Source organism: Staurois parvus, unplaced genomic scaffold, assembly GCF_062004578.1.
Source record: "Staurois parvus isolate SC_StPar_1 unplaced genomic scaffold, SC_StPar_1.0 ptg002193l, whole genome shotgun sequence".
Taxonomy (NCBI): Eukaryota; Metazoa; Chordata; class Amphibia; order Anura; family Ranidae; genus Staurois; species Staurois parvus.
In genome coordinates, this window is record NW_028319989.1 from 386,914 (window position 1) to 400,222 (window position 13,309).

A 13,309-nucleotide genomic window follows, 5' to 3' on the forward strand; every position below is an offset into this window, starting at 1 on the left:
GTGAGTACTCGCTGGCGCCCGGTGATTGCTGATCATCTCCAACGGGGAGGAGGACTGTTTGTAAACAAAACAGTTTTCCTCCCTGTCAGCTCCTGCACACTGTTTTGGATGGCTGTATGCTTACAGTGAAGCACACGGACACAGCCCCTAGTAAAACACAGCACACAGTTAACCCTTTGATTGCCCCTCATGTTAACCCCTTCCTGCCCAGTGCCATTAGTACAGTGTCAGTGCTTTTTATTAGCACTGATCACTGTATTGGTGTCACTGGGAATGTCAGTGACACCAAGTCAGTTCCCCCCAGTGTCAGAATGTCCACCGCAGTCCCACTATAAGTCGCTGATCACCGCCATTACTAGTAAACATTGAAAAAAAAAAATTTACATGTATTGGGATTTTTTCAGCAGACATGTCGCAGAATACATTTTGGCCTAAATTTATGACAATTTTTTTTTTATTTTTTTACTGAACATGTTTAAGAGCAAAAAGTCAAAAATAGTGTTTTCTTTTCTCAAAATTGTTGGTCTTTTTTTTTTCTTTCACAGAGCAAAAAATAAAAAACCACACAGGCAATCAAATACCACAAAAGAGAGCTCAATTTGTGGGGGGAAAAATGACATAAATTTCACTTGGGTGCAGCGTTGTATGACTGCACAATTGTTACAGTAACGCAGCGCCGTAACGCAAAAAATGGCCTGGTCAGGAAGGGGTGTAAATCCTCAGGAGGGCAAACTGATTTATAGTAGAATAAAGCCAACACATTTTGGGGTCCAAACACACTCCCCCCTTCATCCGAACCAGTAGCCCCGATGAAGGGGGAGTATGTTTGGCCCCTGAAACGCGTTGAATATTTTCTGCTATAAATCCATTTTATTTTTATACAATCCATGAGAGCTCTAAACAAACATTCAAGAGTCCACGGTACTTTGTTAATGACATTGATTCATAGCAGAATAAATCCAATGTGTTTCATCAAGGCTAATAAGTCTGATGAAGGACAAATGTGTTTGATCCCTGAAATGTATTAGCTTTATTCTGCTATGAATCAATTGTATCATTAAATTACCTGTTTTGGCACTCTTATTGAATTGCAAGGCTATTGTATTCTGACAGCCAACCCCCACATCATCCCGGTAATTCTTCTTTGGCCGTACAGATCTGACTCATGAGGATTCTGAGCCAAATTCCTATACTGTACTGGGGCCAAAAGAAGAAGTCCTATCATTATGCCACATCAGTCCAAAATACAACCACATTTGTCACAACTGCTGTTTTATTATCTTCATAGGAACCAATACATTTTGTAAACAGCTGCTGCCACAAATAAAAATAAAAATTAAAACCCACAGTGATGGTGCAAAGGCGCACACACTTAGCAGTGATGAACTAATCATAGAGATAACAAATATTTCAATAAATGACAAATATTTCAAAAAATTAAACAACCAATAATATTTCAAAGAAATGTCATTAATATGTGAAAAAAATATATACAGTATATAGTGAAAAAATTTATTAATGTGAATCCAAATAAAACATCACATATTTAAATCCACCATGTGATAAAAACAACTTCCAGTGAAAATGAAAAAAATCCAGTGATTGAAAAAAACAGTGGTCACAGTTATCTCTGATTAGTTCATCAAGTGTGTGCGCCATTTTTACACCATACCTGTGGGTTTTAATTTTTATTGTATTTATTTATATAGTGGCAGCAAGGGATGTTATGATCTTGGCATTTTCACATATGATTTAATTTAATTTATTTTTGCATCTAGCGCGATATTGTGTATTTCACTATTGATTTCATATGCTGCCACAAATTCAGCCACTTGCTTTGTTGGTTGATTTAAAGGAATTTAAATTTAAAGGAAACCTTTTACAACAGACATATGAAGGCTGATACTGCTGACCTCTTGGTGAAAATTCAGCTTTTCTGCCTTCAGTACTTCGGTTGCTGACCTGGAACAGGCTTGTGACCAATGAAGTTGGAATTGTTCTTCTGTACGCACTTGTTTCAGGTCAGTAGATCAAAAAGCATTAAAAACAGAGGTTCAGATTGACAACTAGGCAAAAAAAACTTCCAGGTGGAGATCAGCATATGCAGTACATGTACATACTTGCCTTCTGGCAGATCTCTTTTACCTGGAGAATGAAAACAAGTAGTTAAGAGCATCAGACATTCTCATTATTGCACACAGAGATTTGCAGTCATAAACGGAAACGTCTACATGGCCAGAACCAAATGATTCCTTATACTAGCCATACACGGCTCAAACATTGTCCAATTCCTGCTGAATTGGCTGAAATTCAAGTTGTGGGTGGCCTTGTTAGCACCAACTGGCTCAACAAACTTCAAATGAAAAATCAAAGGAGGTGGGTGGAAAATTGTCAGCTGAAACAGCGACCGCATCCAATCAGATGCAGTCACTGTTTGGGTATTCAGACAGCCGCAGGTGCCGGAAACTGACAGTAGCCATCAAGGAGGATTCCTCTGTCCATATTGTTTAACGCAGATGGAGGAATCTATTGATTTCTCTCTTACAGCCTACAGAATTAGGAAAGGGAATGGAAGGAGGATGCAACCAGGCTCTGCTGACACGGTTAGAAAATCATTCAAAAAGCATTTGATGTGCTTGATCATCTGACTTTTGAGTCCATTTCAAATATTGAAATGCAAAGTTTTATGGCAAAAAACCGAACCGTCATGTCAAAATTTTTGAGCCTATACGACCAATTTTTTTTTTTTTTTTTAAAACATTAGTAGTGCAATCAATTTGAAAGCAGTTAAAAAAAATCTACAGTGCATGCGCATGTTAAAATGTAACCCCATAAGTATAATCGATCAACGAAAAATGTACCATTCATGTTTTTATCGATTGATATTATGTAAATAATTGGGGGACAAATATTGATGCAACGATGGCGTTATTGCATGCATGTTGGACAGATCTTTATCAATCTGACAGCTTTTTTTCCTAACAATTTTCTATATGTATAGAATATACTATGTATGTGTGTGTGTGTGTGTATGTATGTAAGTGTGTGTGTATGTGTGTGTGTGTGTATATATATATATATATATATATATATATATATATATATATATTAATCTCATTACTGATCTTAGAGAAAGTAATCCTGTGTCTGCATAGGGTTTTCCCAGAGTACACTGTATACTTCTGACTTATGGTTGGTATCAGGAGTGTCTGGTCAGTGCATACACATTATTATTATTATACAGGATTTATATAGCGCCAAAAGTTTACACAGCGCTTTACAACATAACAGCAAACCGTACAATTACAATACAAATTAATACAAGAGGATTCAGAGGGCCTTGCTCGTTAGAGCTTACAGTCTAATGCATGTTTGCCAGAAATGATAATAAAAGTTTATGCACTAAAATTGTTCTACCATCAGCGTAATAATGGTTTATCAACGCAAATTTTTTTTCAAAGTGACCAGCTATGTAACTTACTAATAACTTTTTTTTTTTTCTAACAGTTTAAAGATGTACGGAGGACACAGTGCAAGGTACGCTGCATAAAATAGAAGCTTTCAGAGACACATGATACTCGTACAGCTGTTTATAAACAAAAGCCACCAGCATCACTAATGGCACAATGCCTGTGCGCATAATAGCGCTGAACATGGATGTCTGTCTAATTAAAAAGCAGGACATTACTTTTAAAAGAAGAGCAGTCGAAATGACTAAACCTGACCTCCAGGCAAATAGAAAAGGACACCCTTAAGCCCTCATGCACACTTGACATTTTTATAGCTGCTGTTTTTGGCTTTTGACATTTTTTTCCGCAGCTAGTAACACATAGACTGTAATCAACGTTTTTTTAGCAGGGACCTTTTTTGGCTGGAAAACCAGGACTAGTGGGTTTCTAGAGGACTTTTTTAGCTTTAAAAAAACTCTAACAATGAAAAACGCAGTAAAACACAGCAAACCAGTGTTTTTGGATTTTTTTTTGGTCCCCAAAAAATTGGGGGTTAAAAAAAAAACCCTGGAAAACGTGGCTAAACGCTAATGCAAAAACACAAAAAAAAGCTGAAAAACTCACGTTTTTAACATGAATTTACACAGTTAACGTTACCAATGTTATCAAAATGTCCCGTGTGCATGAGGACATATTCTAGTTTTAGCTGTGTTTTAATACAGAAATGAATTAAAGAAAATGGATATCTATTTTCTTCATTTTAATGGGTTAGTTCACCTTTACCAAAAACTGCCTATGAAGATAAAAAGTGTAGATTAAAAAAAATTTGTGCAACTTTGACTAAAGTTGAATAATACCCATACTATTACCTACAGTTGTGCTCAAAAGTTTGCATACCCTGGCAGAAATCATGACATGTTGGCATTGATATTGAAAATATGACTGATCATGGCAAAACACTGTATTTTATTTAAGCATAGTAATCATATGAAGTCAATTATTATCACATAGTTTGGCTCCTTTTTAAATCATAATGATAACAGAAATCCCCCAAATGCCCATGATCAAAAGTTTCCATCACCTAGAATGTTTGGCCTTGGTACAGACACACAAGGTGACACACACAGGTTAAAATGGAAATAAAGGTTAATTTCCCACATCTGGGGCATTTTAAATTGCAATTGGTGTCTGTGTATAAATAGTCAATGAGTTTGTTAGTGCATGCACTGAGCAGGCTAGATACTGAGACATGGGGAGCAGAAAAGAACTGTCAAAAGACCTGTGTAACAACGTAATGGAAGAATAAATTTGGAAAAGGATATAAAAAGATATCCAAAGCCTTGAATATGCCTGTCAGTACTGTTCAATCACTTGATAAGAAGTGGAAAATTCGGGAATTTCTTGATACCAAGCAATGGTCAGGTAGACCAAGAAAGATTGCAGCCACAACTGCTAAAAGAGTTGTTGGGGACACAATCAATCAAATCTCAATGTAAGTGGCTAGGGGGAGGGGTTAGCACAGTTTAATTTAGTGAATTTAGTTGTTGTTAAAGGTTTAAACGCAGCGTAGGTAATCATGAGTGGGTAGGCGGATGAGGGCTAACACGAGTGGACACGGCATAGACCCCATAGACAAATGAAAACATGTTTAGAACCTGTGGTCATACTTTTCAGGGCAAAGTAGCCATGCAGCATGGAGAAAGTTATAGTTAAATATTTTTCATATAGTGAGTAAACGTTATAATGACTTCAAAAGTAGTTTATTGTTTTGGTCTGGAGTTCCCTTTTAATAATGTTCTTGTCTGCCAGTCCTCTGTAACGTATATTTACTTCATAAACAGTTACAACCATTTCTAACTGATTCAACCTTGTTTCCTGTCTTCCTCCCTCCGCCTAGATTTTTGATTTCCTTTTAGAGCTTGTGTAAGAAAATACACGAGATGTTTCTGAAAGATAGGAAATAATCTTCCTGCTGTTAGTACATAGAGCTTAAAGTGAAACTGCCTGCAGTCCTGCGTGAGAGATTTTCCTTCACTCACTGTCTTGTTCACCACCCAAGTAATGTAATATGATTACATGATATAAAACCTTTGCAAATACACAATAATCATAATAAAGAGGAGGGGGGAGCAGAGCCATTTTAATAGCATCATGGGCCCCTGGACAAAGTAATGCACTGGGGCCCCTACTAGCGTTCCCCAATTTACACACCTACTTTCTTGAATTAAAGCATAGTTGGTAGAATTAAACACATTGTATATTAATTAATTAATCAATAAAATTGATTTTAAACAATAAGAAAACATACCATAAATCAAAGACTAATCAACACAAAGGGCACAGTATGTGGGGGGGGGGGGGGGGCAGAAGGGTACAGTACAGGGGGAGTCAGAAGGGCATAATACTGGGATCATGAGGACACAGTACAGGTTCTGGGAAGCTGCCCAGGCCATCCTGGGACAGCTTAGTAAAAAGTGTGACTGTCCTAGCAAATCCAGGATAGTTGACAAGTATGATGTAAGGCAAGATTATCATGGAGCCCGCATGCACCTAGGGCCCCTGGGCAGTGCCCAGAGGTACCCATGCATTAAGACAGCCCTGAGAAAGAGGGGTCTTCAACAGTGATGCAGACAGTAACAACAACCTGCCAGACCAACTGCTGGCACAATCCCACCGTCTTCTAAAGCCATCTAGTTCTCATATCAGAGTATTCTCATCTCCTGAAATTTTGAACCCCAATAAGGGAGCCCTCTATACCTTTGAAATGCTTTGGTTTGTTAGCTGACTTTTCATTCATTAAAGAATTTTATTTTTTTGGACTTTAAGACTGCCATGGTGTTTACTTTTTTATATATCTTTCTGGATCTCTATCTAGTTGACTTTTGGTTCGATGGTCAGACCTTTGAGACATGGAGACAAAGGACTTTAAAGTAGACCAAGTATTAGCCCCACAGAACTTAAAAAACCACCACAGAACCTGGACTGCTGTCTAAAATACATTGTCTGTTACTGGGCAATTCAGACTTTTAATAAACAAATCTATAAATAACAGGAAAATATTCAGTCATAAACAATCCTCATAAAATAATGATTGCAGATCCTTGAATACACCACCTTCCACAACATTGGAGTTTGTGGTACCATTAGGTTATGTTGTATCCCTAGCCACCAAACACTGCCTTAGGGACTATCCTAACTGACCAGAGACGCCTATCAACCTTACACTACCCGGTCAGTCTAAAATGAACAAGACCAACCGGAGGACTCCATACCTGAGATGGGTCCCACCATTTTATCAATAGACACCATGTTTTAGACCCCAAGTCAAGGACCCCAAATGCACCCACCACATCAAGAACGGCAAAACTAAATCAACAGGGTGGGAGGGAGGAATGTTCCTCTGATGATTTCCAGTCTGCAAGTGACATCCCCTCACTCCTCCACACCAACTACACCCTCTCCTGTTCCTCCCCATCACCCTGTCTGCTCAGCCAATCAGGTAAGAGTCCTAACATTTCATACCCTAACAACTACATAAGCCCCCTACTGTCAGTTTTTCCTTAGACTCTATTATATATGCCCTTTGCTTATTTACTTCTTTCAAAGTTCCGGAGATGTCTTACAGGAAAAAAAAAAAGACTTCAAGGATGACCTCCAGGTACATATCCAACCACCGTAAAACCAACAATATTTATTGCAAAATGCCTAAAATAGTTTTACAGTATAATAAAAAAAAAAGGTAAAGTATTCCAGAAACCACTTGTCCTGATTAATCTAGCGTTTCAAGGTTGGTCCACTTCTTCAGGACTGTAATCTAGCCCATGCATGTATTTTATACTTCTCTTCATCTATGATAAAATTACAAATCCGTTTACAGAAACAACTGTTGAGTATAAAATACATGCATGTCCTAGGATATAGTCCTGAAAAGCGGACCAACTGAAAAAGCTAATAAACTAATCAGGAAATTTTTTTATGGCATAATTTAACTTTTTTATTCTGTAAAACAATTTTTAACAATTTTCTAATAAAAAATGGTTGGTGTTACTATGGTTGGATACGTACCTGGCGGTCATCCTTGAAGTCCCTTTCTTTTTCCTGTATGTATTTTGTCTTTAGAACCCCTGAAACACTTTGGCTGTACCTTTATGCCAACACATTCTGTGATTAATAAATTGATTTGGGGCTGTAAAGAGGGTTTGGCGCACTTCTTCCTGCAATCCTTCTATATAGTAAAAAAGTTCTAGCCTTTCATTTTATGACAGTTTTGTCCAGATTTACACTTAAATTTAACCTACAGCATACTGGCTTTGCACCTACAAGCTCCTGAGTACATGTATAGAGGTGCATTTAGAATACATGCCTTTCAACTTTCTGAAATGGCAGAAGGGAACCTTTTTGGTACAAATAATTAAGGCAAAGGACACAACACGGTCATGTCCACAATCACTTGGACCTCAAAGAATTCATGCACAAAATTATAGTTTATTCATTCCATTGATGTTTAATTTTACTGCCACTATTCCTTTCTAGTGGCAGTTAAAAATTACTGAGATCATTTATAGGTTGGGTTAAAATCCTAGTGAAATACAGTATAAACACTTTGAAGTGAACATTTTCTGCTACGACAGTGTCATGGGAATGTAGTGAGAGTCCATATACCCTATTTAGATTTCTTTGGTTTCCTGATTGGCCATTAGCATTTTTTGTTTGTGTTAGGAAGATTGTGATAACATTTGTTGGTTTAGCAAAAGAGTAATTTTAAATAAGTCTGTAATTTAAAGTGTTACTAAATCCACAACAGTAAAATCAGTCTGTATATGCAGTAAAGCATGCTTGTTATACTCATTGTGGAACCTGTCTTCTCTGATCCTCCCCTTCTTCCACAGTCCCTAATCCATCTGCTGATTGCACAGAGCTCTAGGAGTCACTCTGCACATGCTCAGTTTGATATGTATTGCAAGAGCGTGTTTTTTTTTTTTTTTTTCTGGGGGGGGGGTGGGGGATTCATGTGATCCGCACAGGGACAATCGATGCTGTCCAGATAGAGGGTCAGGGGTCATGCTGTCTCATAGGACAGTCAGAGGAGGATGAAAACTCCACTTACAAGATTAACCAGTGCTTGGCTGGACACTGATAGAAGTCACAACACTGCTATATACTTCTGAGAAAAGGTATTTAGTAGTTTATATTTACTAAACTAATTGCATTTCCCTGTTCTGTGTACTACGGGAGACCAGATATAGTGACTGCAGGGTCCTGGCTTTAGTAACACTTTAAGTTGCAATCAGGGGCGGACTGACAACTCATAGGGCCCCCTTGCCCAAACTCAAAAAAGCCTATGAAAAGGGTACCAGGGGCATCTCATGGGGCCCCCTACTGACCCCGGGCCCTCGGGCAGTGCCCGAGTTTCCAAATGGTCAGTCCGCCCCTGGTTGCAATGATGGTTCAGTGCTAAAATCAGTGTTATCTCTTGGCATTTTTACACCTAACAGTAGGCGCTCATCCTCGTAATGATTGAATTGGCCAGTAAACCCACCAGTGTTGATGGCTTTATTTAAATGGTGTCAATTGCCAGTCCCAGCATAATTGCCTGGGGGCTGGAACAAAGACTTGGCAGTGTGTGAGCTCTGGCATGAGCAACTTGGAGCTTATACAGGAGTCATACACTACCTTCAAGCTGAACTCTGGACAATTCTCCCTCTTAACTAACCACTATTAGTTATAAAAAAAATCTGAAGGCCAAACTGTTCATCTACATTCATAGTCACTATGTTTTCTGCAGAGGAGGAGGATTCTTTTTTGGCTGTCCACTGGCTGGGTGATTTGACTTGGACACTTTCTATTGGATGTTCAGCAGTGAGATATTCCCAGGATGTAGAAGCAGCAGAGTTGTGATGACAAGTACTGAAATTTGAAACAACTGCTCTAAATCTTTGTAAATCAATCAGCTATTAACCACTTGCCTACCAGGCGCTTATACCCCCTTCCTTACCAGGCCAATTTTCAGCTTTCAGCGCTGCCGCACTTTGATTGACAATTGCGCGGTCATGCAACATTGTACCCATATGAAATTTTGATCATTTTTTTCTCACAAATAGAGCTTTCTTTTGGTGGTATTTAATCGCCACTGGGCGCTTTACTTTTTGCCCTATAAATTAAAAAAGTGCAAAAAATTTGAAAAAAAAAAAAAGTTTATTTGTTTCTTTTATAAAATTTTTCAAACAGGCATTTTTTCTCCTTCACTGATTTGCGTTGATGAGGCGGCACTGATGGGCACTGATAGGCAGCACTAAAGGGCACTGATAGGCAGTACTAATGAGGTGGCACGGATAGGCGGCACTGATATGCAGCACTGATAGGCGGCACTGATAGGCGACACTGATGATGGGTACTGATAGACGGCACTGACTGGCATCACTTCTGGGCACTGACTGGCGGCACTGACTGGCACAACCCCTGGGCACTGACTGGTGGCACTGACTGGCAGCACTGCTGGGCTGCACTGGTGGGTGGCACTGCTGGGCAGCACTGGTGGGTGGGCACAGGTGGGTGGCACTGGTGGGCACAGGTGGGTGGGCACAGGTGGGTGGCACTGCTGGGCACATGTAGGTGGCACTTCTGGGCACAGGTAGGTGGCACTGCAGAGTGGCACAGGTGGGGGCACTGCTGGACACAGGTGGGGGCACTGCTGGGAACGGGTGGGCGGGGCTAGTGGGCGCACTGCTGGGCGGAACTTGCGGGTGTCACTGCTGGGCACCGATCATCAGGGCACTGATCATCAGTGCCCTGATGATTGGTGCCGATCCTTGCTCTGACAACTGCCGGTTCTCGGCAGTACTTTCCTCACGATCTGACAGCGTGAGGAAAGTGCAGCCGAGAACCGGCACTTGCATTTCCCTGTGATCAGCGTGTCATTGGACACCGCTGATCACGTGGTAAAAGGCCGGTGGGATCGGCCTTTCACCACATCACGTGATCAGCTGTGTCCGTAGGACACAGCGATCACGGAGATCGCCGGGTGCGCGCCCCCTGGGGCGCGCAGGAGAGCGCGTTCTGGGAGGACGTCATATGACGTCCACTCAGAACTGGCCGGCCGCGGTGAAGCCGTCATTCGGCTATGCGCGGTCGGCAAGAGGTTAAAGCTACAATTGATCTGTTGCATACTTGTGTGAAGTACAGTTACCTAAGTGTCCCTAACCTAAAAAGTAATTTTAACAGTAAAACAAACCCAAACCATTAACAATCCTCTACCTGAGACCTTAAATCTAAACCTCCCCTGAAACAACGTTCAGTCTACCCAAAATTTACTGTATATATATATACAGTCAGGTCCATAAATATTGGGTCAACGACACAATTCTAACATTTTTGACTCTATACACCACCACAGTGGATTTGAAATGAAACGAACAAGATGTGCGTTAACTGCAGACTGTCAGCTTTAATTTGAGGGTATTTACATCCAAATCAGGTGAACGGTGTAGGAATTACAACAGTTTGCATATGTGATCCCACTTGTTAAGGGACCAAAAGTAATGGGACAATTGGCTTCTCAGCTGTTCCATGGCCAGGTGTGTGTTATTCCCTCATTATCCCAATTACAATGAGCAGATAAAAGGTCCAGAGTTCATTTCAAGTGTGCTATTTGCCTTTGGAATCTGTTGCTGTCAACTCTCAAGATGGGATCCAAAGAGCTGTCACTATCAGTAAAGCAAGCCATCATTAGGCTGAAAAAACAAAACAAACCCATCAGAGAGATAACAAAAACATTAGGCGTGGTCAAAACAACTGTTTGGAACATTCTTAAAAAGAAGGAACGCATCGGTGAGCTCAGCAACACCAAAAGACCCGGAAGACCACGGAAAACAACTGTGGTGGATGACTGAAGAATTCTTTCCCTGGTGAAGAAAACACCCTTCACAACAGTTGGCCAGATCAAGAACACTCTCCAGGAGGTAGGTGTATGTGTCAAAGTCAACAATCAAGAGAAGACTTCACCAGAGTGAATACAGAGGGTTCACCACGATGTAAACCATTGGTGAGCCTCAAAAACAGGAAGGCCAGATTAGAGTTTTGCCAAACGACATCTAAAAAGCCTTCACAGTTCTGGAACAACATCCTATGGACAGATGAGACCAAGATCAACTTGTACCAGAGTGATGGGAAGAGAAGAGTATGGAGAAGGAAAGGAACTGCTCATGATCCTAAGCATACCACCTCATCAGTGAAGCATGGTGGTGGTAGTGTCATGGCATGGGCATGTATGGCTGCCAATGGAACTGGTTCTCTTGTATTAATTGATGATGTGACTGCTGACAAAAGCAGCAGGATGAATTCTGAAGTGTTTCGGGCAATATTATCTGCTCATATTCAGCCAAATGCTTCACAACTCATTGAACGCTGCTTCACAGTGCAGATGGACAATGACCCAAAGCATACTGCAAAAGCAACCAAAGAGTTTTTTAAGGGAAAAAAGTGGAATGTTATGCAATGGCCAAGTCAATCACCTGACCTGAATCCGACTGTGCATGCATTTCACTTGCTGAAGACAAAACTGAAGGGAAAATGCCCCAAGAACAAGCAGGAACTGAAGACAGTTGCAGTAGAGGCTTGGCAGAGCATCACCAGGGATGAAAGCCAGTGTCTGGTGATGTCTATGCGTTCCAGACTTCAGGCTGTAATTGACTGCAAAGGATTTGCAACCAAGTATTAAAAATTGAAAGTTTGATTTATGATTATTATTCTGTCCCATTACTTTTGGTCCCTTAACAAGTGGGAGGCACATAGGCAAACTGTTGTAATTCCTACACCGTTCACCTGATTTGGATGCAAATACCCTCAAATCAAAGCTGGCAGTCTGCAGTTAAAGCACATCTTGTTCGTTTCATTTCAAATCCATCATGGTGGTGTATAGAGCCAAAAATGTTAGAATTGTGTTAATGTCCCAATATTTATGGACCTGACTGTATATATATATATATATATATAGTTGTGTTTTTGACGGGTGCTGGGGAGTTGAATCATTTGCAGTTTCTTCTGTCTTTCGGGGATTGGTAAATTCTCTGTGTTGAGTTTGTGGCTATGCACACCTACTGTGCTTAAAATTATGGGTTTCCATCATCCTTGCTAGGTTTTTATATTCAATATTAAAATGAATGTAACAGGAGCTGGAACACACACAGGTGGGCATGAATCCCCAAAATTCCCAGGAGGACAGTTGGAAATTATGGCAGGTATTTGGAGAGCAGGGAGTCTTGGTAGAGACAAAGCCATGATTCAGGCATTATAAATATATGCTATGTCCATTATATTTAATTAGGAGGCAAACTTTCAACTTGGAATGGACCGTACTTTAATCTTTGTCATTTAAATTTTTTCCTTTGCCGCAGAGATCTTCGCTTCCCCCAGTCCGTTTCAGAGCCGGGGCTCCACATTTTCCGCATTGAAAAGATGAAGTTAATCTCGATGCCAGCAGAGAGTCATGGCGTGTTTCACTCTGGGGACACCTACCTGCTGGTCCTCAACTCACCCGAAGGCAACAGCATCTATGTCTGGAATGGTAAGGCTTAGAGAGATAGCATTGCCCAGTGTTTGCTCCCAAGGTTACAGCTTAATGGGTTGCAACTGCTCCATCAATGAATCCTGTTCTTGGCTATGGCCCCCAATCAGACCTTTTCTGTAGATTTCTTTGTAAATTTGTATCTGCTAGGCTTTTCATGAGAATGCCATGTGCATAGTGTCCTACCAAACCACAGCCTAACTTTCATTTCTCTTTCAACAAAGCTGCTTTAAAAGACACGTGATTTTAAGGTTAGCATTTAGAAGAATAGGGAACATTTTGTAAATTCCTAAAATAA

General features: G+C 40.4%; 1 protein-coding gene across 2 annotated transcripts in view; it reads left to right on the forward strand.

The window, feature by feature from the left end:
* CAPG (capping actin protein, gelsolin like) overlaps window positions 1–13,309 on the forward strand; it is a 56,515-nt gene that overhangs the window by 14,380 nt on the left and 28,826 nt on the right. For both annotated transcript variants that reach the window (XR_016309188.1, XM_089665445.1), the window contains exons 2-3: window positions 3,508–3,537; window positions 12,842–13,011. Coding sequence is in view for 1 of the 2 variants with exons in the window: in XM_089665445.1 (XP_089521571.1) it covers window positions 3,515–3,537; window positions 12,842–13,011 (193 nt within the window). In the remaining variant the exon portion in view is untranslated. The remainder of the gene's footprint in view (window positions 1–3,507; window positions 3,538–12,841; window positions 13,012–13,309) is intronic.